Here is a 19,129-nt window from a genome sequence, read left to right on the forward strand (position 1 = left end):
TACGATAAAGCCAAATAAATAAAAATAAAGCTCTGACCAATCCATCGATATTCATACCAAAGCAAAACGGAAATGTCATATATGTATAATTTTTTTTCCTTTCATATCAATGTTTAATTTAATAAAAATATTTTTATTAGAAAATAAATATAGATTCCTTTTACGTGTAATTATTCAAAAAATTCTAAAAAAAAAATTAAAATGTAAGGAAATATTTATAGTAAGGCACTTTACGTGCATGCTAGCTAGCTAAGGTAGGCTCATATGTGTAATTAAATTACTTTGCGTGTGGTACTTATAATCTATGCGAACCTATAAGTGGTGTCATTCCATTGCATGTTCTATGGACCAATTCATTTCACCATCTGCATTTAAAAGTGTTGGGACCCCAAAATGTGTTTTTCATCTGATACCCTTTTCTTTTCCTTCAATTTTATTATTAAATATGTGAAATAAAAAGGGTATGAATGATTTGTGGGATTTTTAAAGCTTTTACTCCTATTTAATTCATGTTTTTGATGCTTTGTTTCTCCTCTCCTTAATTGCTATCTACTTAAATTTGTCAAACTTAAGTCAATGAACAATATAAATAAGCTTTTAATGATGCAATTTTAATATTATATTTCCTACATGAAGCTAAAGTTTTTAATTTGATGGGTAATACTTTCTTAATTAATATTTTAAAAAATATATGAAATATATGATTTTTTTAATGAAAATTAAAGTAAGCAACCACCACGTCAATACCTAGAAGCACTTAATTCTTAAATAAGCGAGTAAAATTCCTTTAAGTATACTTAAATCCGCCCTCTTGCATTAGCAGCAATATCAATGTTAACTAAGCTAAAACTCAATCAACTACATATAACAAATTTTAACTCATTTGTTAATATAACATATAATAATCTATATTATAAGCTTATAAAAACAACTTGAAATAATCCATCATTTTATCCAGAAGAAGGAAGGCCATTATAACATAAGTATACAACTAGAAAACACCAAAACATTTCACATAAAGAGATACATAATTATTTTATAATGAAATTTTACAAATTAAAAATAATAATAAGATGATGAAGAATTATCAATCAATGTATTTTAAAGTGTATAGTTTTTTCTCTTAAAAAATGTTACATTTGCATAAACAAAATATTCCCATTTAGTACTTGTATATATAGAATAAAATACACATGTAATATGTGTACTTAATAATTTATTAGACAAAACACCCCCCATCCATAAAGTAAGCTGATATACAACGAAAACCAGCAAACATTTCATTTTCTCCTGCCTTTTAAACCAGTTTTTAGAGCAAAAAAAAAAAAGAAGTTTGCTGGTTTCCCTTCTCTTTGATCACCAGTTTCATAACCATGGATACTGCAGCTCAATGGCCACAGGTAGAGAAATCTTCACCTGGATATGTTCTTGTTTTTTCTCTCCCCCTTTTTAGCTTTTTCAAAAGAAGAATAATTTGGAGTCAATTGTATATGGTTTTATTGGGTTACTTTACTTTGTAAAAGATGATGGTGTTTGTTCATATTGTCAAAAAGAAAAAAGATGATCATGGAGTGTGTGTGTGTGTTCATGGATATAGTTGAAAGACTTGAAGTCCCCACTCAATTGGATTTAGTTTTTATCAGTTTATCTTCAAACCATTTTGCACTTTACCTTTCTCTTTCCTTTTTTTTTTTTTCTTTTTTAACTTTTTTTTCTGCTTTTTCACTTTTATATTTGGCTTGTTGTAGTTTGTTTGCTATCTTCCTTTTAATGTTCATCAGCTTTTTGATCTTGAATTTATTGCTTTTCTTCTCTTTTTTGGGGGGGGATTTATGTAGGAGATTGTGGTGAAACCAATAGAAGAGATAGTGACAAATACATGTCCAAAACCTGCAAGTTTAGAGAGGAGAACAAGACCACAAAAGGAACAAGCTTTGAACTGTCCCAGGTGCAATTCAACCAACACCAAGTTCTGCTATTACAACAACTACAGTCTAACTCAACCTAGGTACTTTTGCAAGACTTGTCGGAGGTACTGGACTGAAGGCGGTTCCCTTAGAAACATCCCTGTCGGAGGTGGTTCTAGAAAGAACAAAAGACCATCATCATCTTCTTCATCACCTTCATTATCATCTTCATCAAAAAACCCTAAGATCCATCAACCCCAAGATCTCAACGTAGCTTTCAAAACTACCACTCAAGGTTACACAAGTGGTAATGTTCCTGAATTGGTTCAAATCCCCAACAGCTTAGATAACAACAAGAACCAAATCCCTAATTCTTTCAGTTCTTTCATTCCCATGCCAGTTCCAGATCCAAACACAGTATATACATCTGGGTTAATTCCCATGCAAGATTTCAAGCCAATCTTAAATTTCTCCTTGGATGGGCTTGGGAGTGGTCATTATGGGAGTCTTCAAGGGATTCAAGAAACAACAACAGGGAGGCTTTTGTTTCCATTTGAAGATCTGAAACAAATCCCAAACACAACTGATACTGACCAAAATAAAGAACAAGGAGATTCAGCTGGATACTGGACCGGAATGTTAGGTGGAGGATCATGGTAAACTACAAGATCAAAAGTAAAAATGGGTCCCTTTTTTTTTTTTTGCCTTTTCTTGGCTTTTCTTTGTAACCTTTTTTATTATTATTAATTTGTTAAGGTGGGGTGACTTGTTTGGATTTCTTCATTACTAACAGATAGGAATACATGGGTTTCTCTCTCTCTCTCTCTCTCTTTATATATATATATTATATATATATTATTCATCCTTCCTTTTTTCTTGTTAATTATGGTGGGAATTTGAAGCTTTTTTGTTTTTAGGTTGGCTTCTGACATGCTTTACTGTTAGTATGTATGAAGAGATTAAAGGTAAACCCAGATTTTTTTAGGGCAAAAATGTGGGAGAGAATAGGCATGTCTGTATACCCTTTTTTAATTGATATTATCATAGCAGAAAGGCAACCCTATATGTCATTAGGCTTGGTACAAGTACTAAAATGAAAATTGTATAAAGTTGAAGTTTGTATGGAATTCCGTATCACTTTGTGTTTCAATTAAATTAAATATCCAGGTAGGTCGATGTTTTAAACAAAAGTTTTCTAATGTTATTTCTTAGGTTTATAAAATTTAAGTTTGAAATTTTATTTAGGAAATATCGAATTTTTTATCATCAAGTTGTCTTTTTTCCTTAATCCATTGTTTGAGATGATGGCAATTTCATACACGTTCCTGAAAATAGAAGGGATATTATAGAGAAGAAATGTGGCAAGTAAGAAAATGTGATGAACCCAAAAGTTCTCCTCACCTACTGAATTTTCTATATATCCAAACAGTGTTTTGAAGACCCCATATATATATATATTATTTTCCATGAGAGTGATGATTGCTTCCATGCCACCTTCTTCACCTATCTTTTTCAATTGAAAGATTAAGAAAGATCTGACAAAGGCCAAGCCCTTCTTTGCCTTTGGTCTTTGAGAAAAGGGACCCACAAACATTCCCCTCGACAAGTGTGCCTGAAAGAATAATACAGCCCCCCACTAAGGTTTTTGATCAATCTAATCCAGATCTTGATCCCCCCCTTTATTTTCTTTTTAATATGTTGGTTCAATTTTTGATCTTTGCTGTAAGCCACTTAAATGTGCACAATATCTGTCAAATATATATGTTTTAAGCTCTTCTCTCTCTCTATCATGCAAGTCTCTTTCCATTCCCTAAATTAAACCATCCCTTTAGATATGCTTTGTTGTTTTCTCGTATCATTAAAATATAATTCATGAATATATAATTATTGAGAAAGTTATTTTACAATATTAGATTAAAACTTTTAAAAATTTTATATTATCATTTTTATTCTTTAGATATTTTCTTGAAAATATGTTAATGAATACAAATTTATCTAAATTTATATATTTAATATTTTACAATAATTTTTTGAATAGTTTACCATAAACTTTATTATTAACAATTTTGATTAAATATTTAATGATAATATTTTAATTAGAAAGAACATTTTTAAATTTGTTTTGTACGTATTTCCTAAATATAACCATGCATGTATAAAACTTGTTTTGCAATAATTGAAATCACGTTTTATGCGTTTTAGTTACAAAATTATTGAATTTTTCTTTTGACAATGATATAAATAATATACTATATAGATGATTAAATATATTATATCAAAATAAACACTAATTTTCGAAGAATCACTTGAAGTAAAAGATGTTAAAAATAGTAGCAAGAAGAAAGGGAGGCAACAACCTTTTTTTTTTTTTTTTACGTTGGATAGATTAATACCATAAATCAAAATAATATAGGGTTAATTTTACCTTAATATATCATCATCATCACTTTCCATTATACCTAATGTTACCTTATTATCATCATTCTATAATTACAGTAAGATATTATAAAATCCAAAGTTAGATTAGGGTAATCTCTAAACAAGGGTAAAACTTTTGAAACTTGTTTTTATTTACAAAATGGGAACTCAAAACATTAAGATGTTGAATTCTTTACCACCATTTCTGTTTTTATTATTTAAGTTAATGAAATTACTTTGTCTAATGGAGTGTTTTAGGAAATCAGAACATGGATCCACTCAACCCCCCCCCCCCAAAAAAAAAAAATCTACATTTTAGTCTAAACAACAATGCCTGAAATAAAATAATTTGTGTCCTTAAACAACTAGAATGGTGGTGCGATTAAAGATGTTTTCCAAGCCTAAGGAAGCTATTTTTGGGGGGAAAAATCATAGGGGAAATGGAAACCAAGGTTAAATTATGGAAAGGGTAGTTGTTGTTTTCTTCTCTGGATTTGTGATCTGACGTGAAGACTTGGAATCACCTGGAGTTTTTATGTTACACATAACTCGTTTTACATGCTTTAAAATAGATATTCCACTTCATACTGTAAATCGGCTTGAATGCAAACAAAGTCACCCTAAAATAATTAAAATTTTATTTAATCAAGTATTTAATTGTAAAAATGACATCCGATTAAGTTATTAATAAAAACTTAACAATCAATTGAGTCCAAAAATACTATTTTTTTTGTCGTTAAGTGATGATGTGTCAGCCAACTAACATGACTGTTGGCATGGAGAAATGATGATGTGACTGTCGAAACCACTCTTCAAAATTTAAAAATTTTAATTTTTTTAAAAAAAGGGGGAAATCGACTTTTGAAAAACAAATGCATGGAGTCGCCACCGATCCTTTTGTTTTGGTGTGATCGGATCACCTAAGAATTTGATTATTTTAATAAAACTATTTTGGTTTACTAAAACAACGATTCTGGTCTACGAAAATATGAGAAAACGGGCTCGGGAGTCGATTACGTATGAGGAAGGATTAGCACCCTCATTACGCCCAAAATTGGTACCAAATCGATTAAATATAGTCCTTATGTCTAAAATTAAAAAATGTTTTTGAAATGTGGTTCTTGTTAATAACCTTTGGATAACCCGAGTTGGTTGCTAAGATTTTCTTGTTTCGACGTCCGAAAATTTATAATTTTAAAAATTACAAAAGGATGCCCAACTATTTGGTCCAAAGAAAAACCGAAACCCAGCACGGTAGAGCACGATTCCTTGAATTCCCAAACATTGAACATTGCCTTGCCTTAGAAAATACGAGTGAAATTCTGAAAGATATTCGATTATTTTGAACAAACGGGAAATTGCAACCCAGCACGATAGGGCACTATTCACCGAATTGCCAAACATCGAACATTTTTTTAAAGGGTTTTTAGAAAGCATGAATGAAATTCCGAAGGAGTCTTTGACTGTTTTGAACAAAGGAAAATGCGCAACCCAGCACGATAGAGCATGATTCTCAAATCGCCAAACAATCTAAGATCGACTTCGTTTTGGAAGGTTTTTAATAAACATGAGCGAAAACCTAAAGGAACATTCGATTGTTTGAACAAACGAGAAATCACCACCCAGCACGATAGGGCATGATTCCCGAATTATCAAACACCGAGTATTGCCTTCGTTTTAGAGTATTTTTAGAAGATATGAGTGAAATTTTGAAGGGATATTTGATTATTTTAAGCAAACGAAAGATTGCAACCCAACACGTTAGGGCACGATTCCGCGAATTGCCAAATATCGCATATCGCCTTCGTTTAAGGGATTTTTGCGAAACTAGCTTAAAACGCATTAACTCGATTTGAAATAAGACGAAATTAATCATAAAATTTGGGTTTTATAGAACCACATTTCAAAAATTAAGTGAAACGATGATATAGAGTAAAAGGCACATATGATGGTACGATGCTTGATGAATAATAATATTTATCAACTAGCGGAACAAGCAATTAAATATAATTAATCTAGAAATTATAGCCTAATAGCAATCATGTATGATGAGTAATTAACAATTCAATAAGATGGATACCATGCAAGGAATGTACATATATATAAAATAACCAATAGAGTATATGCAAAACAAAATGGAATTTAGAAGTCAAAAGGGGTATGAGATTCATAAACTCGTGCTATATAAGTTGACAAGTTTGAATAGAAACTAGGAACATACATAACTATTGAAATAGATATTAGAAAATAAAAGTTTGAATTAAATTGTATGTAAAATAATTTAAACACAAATTCATTTAAAAGTTGACAAAGTATATGATAATTTTAATAAAATATGATGCAAAAGAATGATAAAGATGCACAAAATAGGTTTATGAAACATATGTACATGCAAGTTTATTATAGAAAGAACATAAGATTAATAATAAGATATATATATAAATTTTAAAATAACCCAACAATTATACACACCCTATATTAAAACATTCAAATGATAGGTTATAAAAATACAAAAGCAATGTAATATAAAGAAACATAAAAATAATAATAATTTTAATTGAAAGAGTTTCTAAAATTATTTCATATATACATAAAGAAAATGTTTGGTAAATCACAAAGAGAAGGTATTTTAAAATAAAAAATAAAAAAACTATTAAAGTAATAAGTGTGTTAATACGTATATATATACATAAAAAATATTTACATAAAGTTATATGAAAATAATAACATATACCATAGTAAAAATAAATTAAAATATGCCATATACTTGTGAAAAAATGTTAGAAATAATTATATGTCAAAATATCCTTTAATTAAAATATGAATTATAAGGTTAACTTAATTTTATTATAAATTATATACATAATAAAAAATACAATTAATTACAAGTTTATTAAAATCTATATATATAAAGATATCAAAGCTTTAATAATAGATGCAAATTAAATATAAATACAAAATATATGTTTATTAATAATAGTTTAAATAATACAAAATATGTGAGATTTTCCTTTTGAATAAGAAATATATGTGAATAAATCTAAAAGAAATTATATGTATAAAAATACCAATGTTTAAAAATGTATTTAAATTATATATACTAATAATTTTTGTATATGTATAGTTAAAATTTAATTAATGTATATAACATGTGATTTTATTTTAGAAAACAAATACATATATATCATGTGGACAAAAAAATAGTTAAATATATGTATAATAATTTAATATTGATAATGTTCATGGAATAAAACCAATTATTATGAAGTATATACATGTATAATAACACATAAAAACATTACATAAAATAATGTACAACCATATGGAAATTCAAGTACCCCAAATTACAACTCAAAAAAAATAACCAAAAATACAAATAACACAATTAACATGTTCATTACAAATAATATAAATGACAAGAAAGAAAAGAATAAATATATCAACAAAGTAATTCAACAAGTACAGGCAAATGAAATCAAATTTAAAACTATAACATAAATTTAGCAAATTACTTAATAGCAATCAAAATAAACTAAGAAGGACAATTGGCATAAATAAATAAACTATTAATAATGAAATAAGGACTCATATATGACACACTTGATTTCACAGGGACCATGTTTGAAATTATTCCTAATCTTAAAACATTGCATGAAGACAGGGACTAAAATGCCAAAACATATAAATCTGATGAACAATTTAAAAACAGAGAATAAAGCAAATTAGGCGCAAAGGGGAGCAGACCTTCATACAGCGCAAAGAGAAGGGGCCTGCTGCATAAATATTCCATCTTTGGCGCATCTGGATGGAGTCGGGTCTCCAATTGGGCGAATGCGCGGACCCTTCCCCCCCTTTTGTTTTACACGGCGCCGTTTCAAACAGATGAAGGCATTTAAACCATTTTTTTTCTCTGCATCATCCCCAAAACACAGCCCCCTTTTGCAACCGAAAATTACAGCCTGGGAACTAATTTTTTAGGGTTTCTTTTTAGCATTCGAATCACCATTGTTTTGGTGACCATCTGCATGTAAAGAGCACCCAGTCTCCTCGTTGAAGGTAGTTGAGCAAGTTTTAAAAATGATTTAGTAAGTATCTTTCTCTTCTCCTCCTTTATTTCGTTTGAAAAGAAACTCAAATCTTATACCATTTTATTTTACAAAACGAAAGGAAATTCATGAAATACAAAGAGTTTGTTATTGCTTGACCTCTCGCCCTCAAATCCGCACAACATAAGTATTTGGGGCTCTCATCGGTCTCAGATCATGTAAAAAAAATATATGAGTAAACTAAGAGAGAAAATAAAAAGAAAAAAAAACTGGAAAAATATGAAATCACCTTTATCAATTGCTTTTTTTTTCTATTCTCTCTGTGTACAGATACTATCCTCGTATAGTATATTCTATGTGTGTGTGTGTCCTCTTATCTCCTCTGTCTGATTACAATGATTTAGGGCTCTTATATAGCCGAAAAGAAGAAAGAAAAAAATAATACAAAGAAGTCATTTTCTCTTGTTTTTCTTGCTCTTTGCTGCTATGTTTGTCTCTTTCGCAGGTACGGGGCGACGTGGAGGCGTACGGGGCTGTGCTGGCGCGGGTACGAAGGTAGCTGAGGTTCGGCTGCGGCGTGAGGAGAGAACCCTAGGGTTCCTGTTCTTGAAATGCTTCGGGCCTATTGGGCCTTGTAAGTTTGGGTTAGGTTTAATTATTGGTTTTAGGCTGATGGGGTTGTGTAATTGGGCTTGGGATATTTTGGGCTGTTTGGGTTAGTTGGGTTAAGTTTAGGTTTGGGCTTTGGTATTGGACTTCAATGTTTGTAAAAGGGACATTGGATTTATTATATATTTTTGTATTTTGGTAGGCCCGGGCTAAAATTGAGCATTACAGTGACAATTAACACGGCACTTGGTGTGAAGGGTTTATATTAAAAAACTATAAAAATGTTTTAAAAATTATTAAAATGATAAAAAAAATCATAAAATTTATAGAAGAGTAGTGATTTTAAAATTTTATCATATTTAAAAATATTTGAATGATTTATATAAGTTTTCTATAATTTTAAAATTTTTAATAAAAAATTAATTCTCCTTTTTTGTTTTCCCTCATATATTGCTCTACATCACATTTTAGTCTATCCTTATCAACTTTTCTTCCATCACCTTGATGGGTGTCGAAACCACCAAATATAAATTCCTACAACAAAGATAACAGTAAATTGAAATATAGAGCAGTAGGGTCGAATCCACAAGGACTAGTTATTTAATTTTGCCTTTTCTTGTGACCAAATTCACTGTCGCGGTCACAGTCGTGTCCACGACTTCGAAGTAGTGCTGAAAAAAAAAAGAAATAAAAATGGGGGGTTTAAATTGATTAAGATAATAAAATAAGGAAATATGAAGTGTAATAAAATAAAATTCGAAAATGTAAAAATAAATTTAAGAAAATAAAATAAATTGATAAATAAAATATTTTTAAGCTTAGCCTTAGCCTCAGTGTACTCCGATCTTGAATCAGTCCTTAAAACAAAATTTCTCTTCCAAGCCATAAGCTGGTTATAGCAATCGAGGATCCCTCAAATCGCCAACTCTTCTTTTCGTAGTCGATCCCGTTATCACCTACAAATCGACCCTTGTCGAATTTCCAACCACGTGGCACATACCCATAATTTAAGACTTTAACAGCCTTGCGATCTGAAAAGCCCAACTAAAATTAACAGTCTCAACCGTGTGGGTCGTTTAAATCCAATCACTATCTCCCTTGATGAAATCCAACTAGCTTTTTCCAATTGAACACGCCAATTTGTTCGAGACATTTTGAATACAGCACCACCGACTCAACTTCCCATGCCAAACGATTCCAACCCAACGCGCTTTTTAAGTTGAAATTGAATCAAATTTAAGGGACGAATTTGTACTATTCTATATACTAGAGAGATAGCGAATACCGAATTGAAAGGTTTTTTTGAGCGGGTTCATATCTCACGATTGTTTTGTTGGAGCAATTTCTAGGTTAAAACTAAAAAGGTTTTAGTTAATCATGAAAGAATCATAATAAATGGTTTAAATAGAATTATAGAAAGTGGGAAGGAAAAGGGACTTGAAAGGTAATTAAACCTACAGATGAAAGTAAAAGAAAAAAAATTGAAAGAACAGAATAGGGATGACGCAGGAAGGGGAAAGAAAAAAAAATTTATTAAATCATAAAGAGAAAAGTGTGTCCAGTTGATTGTAGCTACTAGGTATTTATACACACTTACTGTTAAATTTACTTAGATTTTTCCTAAATATGAGCACAAAATAATTCTAAATATTATCACTAAATAATTTGAAATTTAAAAATCGAATTTAAACAAGTTATAGAGTTGTAACAATATAAAAAATCCTTCAATTTTTATTCAACCACTTTTAAAAAAAATCTTCAACCTTTCAATCTTTATCTAATCATCTTTGAATTTTCAATCTATCAATCAAGCCCTCTTCTTTACTTTTTGTTCCAATTTAGCCCCTTTTTGTAAGAGTTTGAATTTAGCAGGCCAACTTTATCCCTAATAAGAAAAATCTAAATTTAATAATATTTTATCCAATAATTAGCTAAAAATAAATAAATCAAAAATACGAATTTATCTTACTATCACACCTCTCCTCAATCAAAATCATTTTTCATCACTTACATTAAGCCACCAAACACTAAACTCATTGTCACTCAAATCCCTCACTCGGTACCTCATACGAGTCTAATTACCACCACACCTCAAACTCTCCGTCCTCTTATTAACTAAAAACTCCAAACCTTCGAAATAACAAAAATATATTCAATATATTTTGTTATTGCCACTTATTTTTTGGGTTTTATAGAAAATTCAATAACGGTTCCTAAAATATAATGTGTTCACTCAAAACGTTCAAAATGTTAGCATTTATTATTATTTAGAAAAATTAGATTAATGGAATTTTAAAATTAAAAAATAATTATAAAAGAAGAACAATTATATTAAAATAAATAACATAAAAAATATCCAACATGGATATCATTATATTTTAAAATTTATACATAGTTTTAATAAAATAAAATTTAAAAATATATATTAAAATTAAAATAATAATTTTTATTATATTATAGTTAAACTATGAGTATTAAATCAAATAAAATTATGATGAATTTTAAATAATCACCTATTTAAGTGGAATTTAAACTACTAAAATTCTCTTTAAAATTACTATAAACTTTAAATTTCTCCGATATATTTATAAATTTTATTTAAGAATTTAGAAGTATCATTACAGTACTACAACATTTTTTCATATCTCTAAAGATATCATTTAACAAAGATAATAATAAAAAGTTATATAATCATGGTTAAATTCGCTATCGGTGGCTCTAATTTACTTCAAGTTATATGTTTAATCATTATATTTTAATTTGGTCAATTTTAATCTTTATATATATTTTTCTAATTTTCAAATTCCAATCCTCCTTAAATGATAATTGTTAAATTCATTAAGTTTTACTATTTTTAAAATTTGATACGGCAAACATATTATCATATTTGTAATGTCATTTTAACTTATCATTTCCATATATTATTTACTAAAACTCATTTAATAAATTAATGACTGTCATTTGCGTCAATACAAAAATTTCAAAATTCGAAAAGTATAGGGGCTTGGATTGATCCAATTTGAGAATATGGACTAAATCTATAACTATAAGTATTGTTCAAGGTTAATAATTGGATTTAATCTAAGGAGTTAACTGCTACTGTTTGAGTTAAGACTCAAATTTCATAAAGCATATGTAGTAAAATTGATCAAATTAAAATGTAATGACTATATCCACAACTTTCACAAAGTATATGGACTAATAGCAAATTTTTAACCTATAATCATTAATGCTTGAGTTAATTAAAGTTTCAATAGATTTAAGCATTAAATAAGTAAATTACAAAATTAAATTTATCGTATCAAGCCCTTTTTTTTTCTTCTTATTTTGCTTTGAAAGAAGTTTATATTTATATATATTTTGAAACTCATACACTCTAGTTTGGAATTTAATCATATTGTTGACATGGTTTCAATTGGACTTGTTTAGATATTTTTAATTTAATTCGAATAAATTTATCTGACTAATAGATTCGACTAGAATTTCATTTCACTGAAATCGATTCATAAAAAATTCAAATTGAGTTAAGATAATAAATAGGAATCATTAAAAAAAATAAGGGTTAAATCACTATTTGAAGCTTGAACTTGGCAATTTTTCCCACATGAAGCCTGAACTTTGTTTTTTTATCCAAGTTAGATCCTAAACTTGACAATTGTTCCCACATTGAGGCTTGAAATTTTTTTGACCAAATTAGTCTCTAAATTTAACAAATTTTCCCACATTAAAGCTTAAACTTGGAAATTGTTCCCATATTATCCTTGAACTTTAGGGTTTTCAAGGACTACCTTAGACAAAAAAAAAAGTTCAAGCCCCAATGTGGGTACAATTTCCAAGTTTATGGCCTAATTTGGAGAAAAAAAAATTGAGGCACCAATGTGTGAAATTTTGTTAAGTTCATGCCCCAAAAAATGATTTAACCCATAAATTAATCAATAATTTTAAAAATCACTAAAAATAATTAAATATACTTTAATATATGTTAAGTGTTGTTATTAATCATTAAACTGTACGTAAAATGTGGATTTAGTCTACGCACTTTAATTTGGTCATTTTAACTTGTGTAGTTTTTGAATTTTGGAATTTTAGTCTTAACCAAGTTGTTAATTTATTAAGTTATTTTTTTTTACAAAATCTTATGTGATAAACATATTATCAAGTGTGTAATATCATGTCAACTTGTTATTTGTACATACTCACAAAATAGTTAGTTCTTGGATTTAATGGTTGTTGTTTGTGCCAAGATCGATATTTCAAAATTCAAAAACTATAGAGACTAAGAATAATCAAATTGGAGAACATATATTAAATATACAACTTTAACATTCTACGACTAATATAAAAATTTAACCAAGCATTAAAATTAACCAATTTAGAAAATATAAAATTAAATTTAAGTAAATTAAAATACAAAGATTGTATCCTTCATAATACAAATACTAATAACACAATTTGACGTAATAAATAATATCTCGTAGTATACGATTAAGCAAATCAAATCTAAATTTTCAAAAAGCCAAAAAATTAGTTTTAAAAAAATAAGGTATAATGTTTTTTCTTGCCTCTATTTTTATAAAAAAATTAACCTTCCATTTAATTTTTTGCTTCTTTTAGCTCTTAAATTTTTATTTTTTTTATCAAATCATCTCAAAATGAATGAACAAGTTAACTTTGTTAACTTTGTTGATTTGGCATACACATAGATTATGATAGGCGTCGAAACCATCGAATAAAATCTCCTATGCTCTAATTGAACTAAAGAGTAATATAGAGTAGTAGGGTCGATACCACAGGGACTGAGGTTCCTAATTTCCTATTTACGTGACCAAATTCCTGAGTCTAGATAGCTGTCATGCCCACGACTTGTATGTGCAAAACTGAAATAAATAAATGGGGATTTTAGTTGATAAAGAAAAAAAAACAAGTATAAAATGAAATTAACAGAATGAAGGTTGCAAAATAAAGTTAAGTAATTTAAATTAAATTGGTAAATCAATTTGTGAATGCTTAGCTTTAGTCTCGCTACAGTTCGAACTTGAATTGATACTTGAAAATTGATTTCCTTATTCTTAACAATAATTTAGATATAGCGACCAAGGATGCCCCAACCACCAACTCTTTCTTGTGTAGTTGGTTCTGGTACAACATATAAACCAACCTTTACCGATTATCTAACCACATAACACGCATTCGCGATTTAAGATCTCAGTAGCCTTGCGATCTAGAAAAGCCTAACTCGAATTAACGACCGCAATTGTGTAGGTCGTTAAAAAATTATCACTATCTCTCTTGACAAAACTCAACTAGCTTTTTCTAATTGGATACGCTAATTTGTTCATAAGAACTCCAATATGGCAAACAACCGACTCATTTTCCCAACTGTACGCCAAAACAACTCCCTCCCAATGCGCACTTTGAGCTAAAATTGGATCAACTTTAAAGGACAAATGTGATTATCCCATATACTGGAGAGATAACGAATACCGTTTTGAAAGGTTTTAGCATGAGTTCATATCTCACGATTTTCAATAGGAATGATAACCGACCTAAGGCTAAATGGGGTTTTGTTAAGCATGAAATTAATCATACTTGATTAGGGTTTAAAAGTGGATTTAAACGTAATGATAATAAGTGAAAAGGAGAAAGGACATAAAATGTAATTGAACTAAAAATAAGAAAATGGAAAAAAAATTGTTAGTAAACTTGAATAGCTACTTATGCGTTAAAGAGAAAAAATAAGAATTGTTTTAATTCTATTCCAATGTGTCCTTTCCAAGCCATCATTACAAGGTATTTATATAATTTTCATATGTCAAATTTAGCATGATTCCTCCTAACATTATGCCTAACAACAAACTAAAATCATATTTTTTTTCTATTTATAGAGTTTGACAAATTCACAATTTGATTTTTAATCAGCCACTAATTCTGCAACTTTTCAATTTGTCCCCTTTTATTGTTTTCTATTCCAATTAAGCTAAATTTGTTTGTTTATTTGAACTTCGGTAACCTGACAAAACTAAAACTAGAAATCACAATCTTAGTAGCATTCTATTCAAAATTTGACCACAAATAAGAACATTAAACACACAAAATTAGCTTGCTATCAGATTGCTATGTAAATTACAATTAATATTTAATTAATTTTAAAATTTGAAAAATATTTCTTCATAATTTTATATTTTAAAATAATTTTAACGATTTTAATTTCTAAAAATAGTTTTAATTATTTTTGAATTTTAAATTTTAAAAACTTAATTAAATACAAACGTACCATCCAACCTCAACAAAGTTAAATATTAATTTTTCCATTCATTTGGAGTGATTTAAAAAAATTTAAATTAAAAAATTTAAAAAGTAAAAATTAAAAAAGAAGAAGCTAAAATGTGATTTTTTTTAAACCCCAAGAAATGCCACCTAGTAGAAATTTCATAGGCATGGTGATTCATCTTCCCTACAGGAAATCATTTCTATTAGTATGTGCATTAACAATCAAGTTATAATAGATGGGTAGAGAGATTTGAATCCACTGCATGTCACATATGCAAGCTTTTGTCAAGTACTCCTTTGAACATTTGTAAATAAATTATATATGTTTACAAGGCCGTAACCATAACAACATTGAGTCGAAGAAAATTTTAGATATTATCCAATTTGATTCGAATTTTTACAATTTTATTCATAAAAAACAGTTCAAATTTTTAGCATGAAAGAGATTTTGAAATTGTGGAAGGACTGATAATGTAAAATGTAGATTGGGAAATCAATCAGAGGCATCCTACTTCAGACTTTTTTGCATATCCACCCTTCTCATGTGAGAGTACAGGGTGGAAAGCTTAGTATTTTTTTCCCACCTAAAAAAGCAAGCACTGCAATAAAAATAGCCTTGTTAGAAATGTGAGAAGCCGCCCCCATCTTACATGAGCAAACAAACACAACAGTTATGAGATTCAGTCACATTGCAAGAGGTGGATTTTGTGACATTTCTTACCGAATTTAATGAAAAAGTTATGGCTCCAACTGGTCTCTTATATATAAAAACAAAACCCCATTGCACAATCAACACAAACAAAACCATGGTATCATCAAAGCTTCTTGTGGTTGCTGTTTTCCTGCTCTTTTCCTATTCATTTGCAAAGCTTCATGGTACTTTAATTGATCATGTAGCAAAATTACTTCTTCTTTTTGCAAGTAAACTAATTAATTAAATTTATGTGTTTGCTGAAGGTGCAGAAAAGGGTCCATGCAAGTCTCATTCCAATGGGGAGTGTTCAGCGCATGCAAAAAAAGGGAACGGTAAAGGTTGTCATTTTGCTGGAACATGCAGCAGCGGAGGAGATTGTAGGCAGGCATGCGCTGCCTTGGGCCGCAACCCTGATGCCGTCGAGTGTGTTACTTCCACCGGTGAAAACCGCTGCTGTTGTCTCGACATTTGAAAGACTGTATGAAACCGTAATGAAATTTACTTTACGTACCCAAATGCAAACCCTTGCAGTGTTAACAACTTGGACGAGTTAACATGGTCAACTGTTTGTGTGGTGTTTGTAACGAGTTATAGTGTCTATTGAGTGTCTTTTTGTGTAACTCTTTAGAAGTTTTTTATGAAATAAATTCATTTGGCTGAAAAAATGGAGTCAAAGTTCAATGTAGAGTTCTTAATATTGGACTAGTTGGCTAAAGAAAACTCTTGTTTGCTGCTTCTCCGATCTACATGATGTTTTTTGTTTTTTGAAAGTACGACAATTTCATTAAAAGGCCTCCAAATGTACATGGGTTCAAAAAGTCTAGATAACGAAAGATGAAGTATAAGGGTTGAAATGGTCCAGCCCATCCCGAAAGGAGACAAACCTTAGTCCCACCTTTTCCAATCCAAAGGGATGAATAGAAGAAACTGGAATGAATAGACAAACCGCGGTTGACACCATAGAGCACGTAATCGATTGTTGTAAATCCTGAGCCTTCAAGAGGGCATCAGCATCCAAATCACAAAGATCCAGAGGACCCAGATCGACATCACCATGCTCGAGCGTTCGAGACCAATGTCAATGGTGCTCCACCCCGCACAACATCCTTACCAAAACGAACAAAAATGAGGCTCAAAAAGCTTCCGACCAGACAAAAGGAGACAAACTCTAAGACAAAAATCGTGAAAAGACCACGAAAAAGCCAAGGGTCTCTCTTCCATCTCTCCAATGGCTGAAAGCCGAGTGGAAGTAGGGGACCTGATTATTCTGCTGAAAATAAGGAAAAGGAAAAAAAGAGGATGGGAGTGAAGATGGAGAAGGAGAGAGTAAGGGGAAAGAGAAAGGGAGGAGAGGGCCGGCGATCGGCCATAAGACTGCCTTCAGTGGCTAAAGGGCGGAAAAACTGATTCTTAGGGATTACAAAATGTGAGAGGAAAATACAGGGACTGAGAAAAACAATATTATTGATAGTTATTGATTATTTTTTTTAAGGATAAATTATATAAATAATCATTCAATTATAATTTTTTTTTTATTTTAAGCACTTAAATTAAAAGAAGTTTTTTAATTTAAGAATTCTCGTTGCATAGTTTGACCATTGTGATTAAAATCCCAAAACAAAAATCTAATATGGCGTTCTTTTTTTCTTTTAAATTTTGATTTTTTGCTTAATTAAATTAAAATTCATGTCATTATTATTCATAAAAAATTATCACTTTAATCCAAAACTTTTAATTTAATTTAAATAAGGTATAACCTTAAAAGATTTTGGACATTTGCATTTGTCAGCCTCTAGTGTCAGTTTCTGCCTTGGGTGGAGACTTTCTTTTTCGCAGACATATCTGCAAATGCCACAACAAATCCTTAAATTTTACATTACAAAAATGAAAATATTTCCCTTTTTTCTGCTTTTTTTTAAAAAAACCCAACATCAAATAATTAAAAAGTGAAGTGAGAAGGGTAATCAAATGTCACTACTTCAACAACATTCAAAGCCTTCTTTAGCATTTCATTCCATCCGCATAAATTAACCATATAATAGCAAAAGAAAAACCCATATAATCTTATGAAGGAAGAAGGGGAGAGGAGGTGCCTGATCATCCAATCAAAAGACGAAGGAGCACCAGCGCCATGAGCGAAGACTACCAGAGGTATGAATTGACTTGGGTCAACGATGATTTCGATGGTGATTCTTTGTCTTCGGTTTGCCCATTTGAAGGCGGTAAAGAAGCCTTTGATTTCACTTCTTTTTTTTTTTCCCACAAATCGAACAACTATCTTTGGGCTTCTTCCAAATCGGTTGAAATTTGGGCCACTAAAATGATAAATTTTTATGGATAATAATAACGTAGATTTTAATTTAATTAGGTGAAAAATTAAATTTTAAAATAAAAATGTCATGATAGATTGTATTTTGAGGTTTTAACGGAGCGACCAAAATGATTTAATCATGTAATATAAGTGTCTAAATTGCAATTTTTTTTAATTGGGTGCTTAAAATGAATTTGTTTTAGTTAACTGTAGTTTACTATGTTTATTATTTGCAACTCTAATCTATAATATATATATATATATATTTATATATACTATATATAAAAGTATGAGTTTGAAAAACTTTTGAACTTATGAGAATACCTATTACTTTTTATCATATTACTAAATTCACATTTAAAAATGATTATAATATTTAATTTAGAATTATTAGTTAAAAAAGTTGAAACAAAATAAAAGTTTTGATAATTATACATTTAAAATTAATTATAATTTAATAGAATCTATGATAAATATATTTTAAAAATAATTAGAATTTAAATTACAAATATTAGTTAAAAATTGTGCTAATTTTAAAATAAAATTATTAGTTTAATAAAATTACAAGTACAAAATACATGAAAAAATTGTGATAATTATAATAGCAATTATTAGTTAAAAAATTGACGTAAAAAAGTTGTATTAATTTTATTTATTTAAATAAAATTATTACTTGAATAGGATTTTAAGCATATTAATTATGATAATTAATATTAGAGTTAATTACATTAATTAGTTACTATTTTGAATAATGTTATTTTGAATGTTGAATATATTAAAATCTTTTAATTATTATTTAAAATTATTTATTATAATATTTGAACTAATAAGTTAACATATTTTATTACATTCAATTATTCAAATAAGAGATACT

The 19,129-nt window shown here is 29.1% G+C and overlaps 2 protein-coding genes and 1 long non-coding RNA gene across 4 annotated transcripts; all 3 read left to right on the plus strand.

The window, feature by feature from the left end:
* The first annotated feature begins 1,173 nt into the window (after positions 1-1,173).
* On the plus strand, positions 1,174-3,067 carry LOC108478277 (dof zinc finger protein DOF4.6). Its single transcript, XM_017780716.2, has 2 exons — positions 1,174-1,400; positions 1,839-3,067. Exons 1-2 carry the CDS (start codon positions 1,374-1,376, stop codon positions 2,565-2,567), a joined length of 756 nt encoding a protein of 251 aa, XP_017636205.1. The 5' UTR covers positions 1,174-1,373; the 3' UTR covers positions 2,568-3,067.
* Positions 3,068-8,039: 4,972 nt separating this feature from the next.
* LOC108476992 (uncharacterized) lies at positions 8,040-9,195 on the plus strand. Its single transcript, XR_001870178.2, has 2 exons — positions 8,040-8,410; positions 8,877-9,195. It is a non-coding gene; the product is annotated as an uncharacterized LOC108476992 (long non-coding RNA).
* A 6,679-nt stretch (positions 9,196-15,874) lies between these two features.
* On the plus strand, positions 15,875-16,609 carry LOC128293054 (uncharacterized). 2 transcript variants are annotated; one of them, XM_053028162.1, is made up of 2 exons: positions 15,875-16,126; positions 16,208-16,609. In XM_053028162.1, exons 1-2 carry the CDS (start codon positions 15,991-15,993, stop codon positions 16,414-16,416), a joined length of 345 nt encoding a protein of 114 aa, XP_052884122.1. In that variant the 5' UTR covers positions 15,875-15,990; the 3' UTR covers positions 16,417-16,609. The 2 variants fall into 2 exon arrangements, with proteins under 2 accessions (XP_052884122.1, XP_052884125.1); XM_053028165.1 differs by having other exon boundaries at positions 16,214-16,609.
* Positions 16,610-19,129: the final 2,520 nt, after the last annotated feature.

This window comes from Gossypium arboreum, chromosome 1 (assembly GCF_025698485.1).
Source record: "Gossypium arboreum isolate Shixiya-1 chromosome 1, ASM2569848v2, whole genome shotgun sequence".
NCBI classification, from domain to species: Eukaryota; Viridiplantae; Streptophyta; class Magnoliopsida; order Malvales; family Malvaceae; genus Gossypium; species Gossypium arboreum.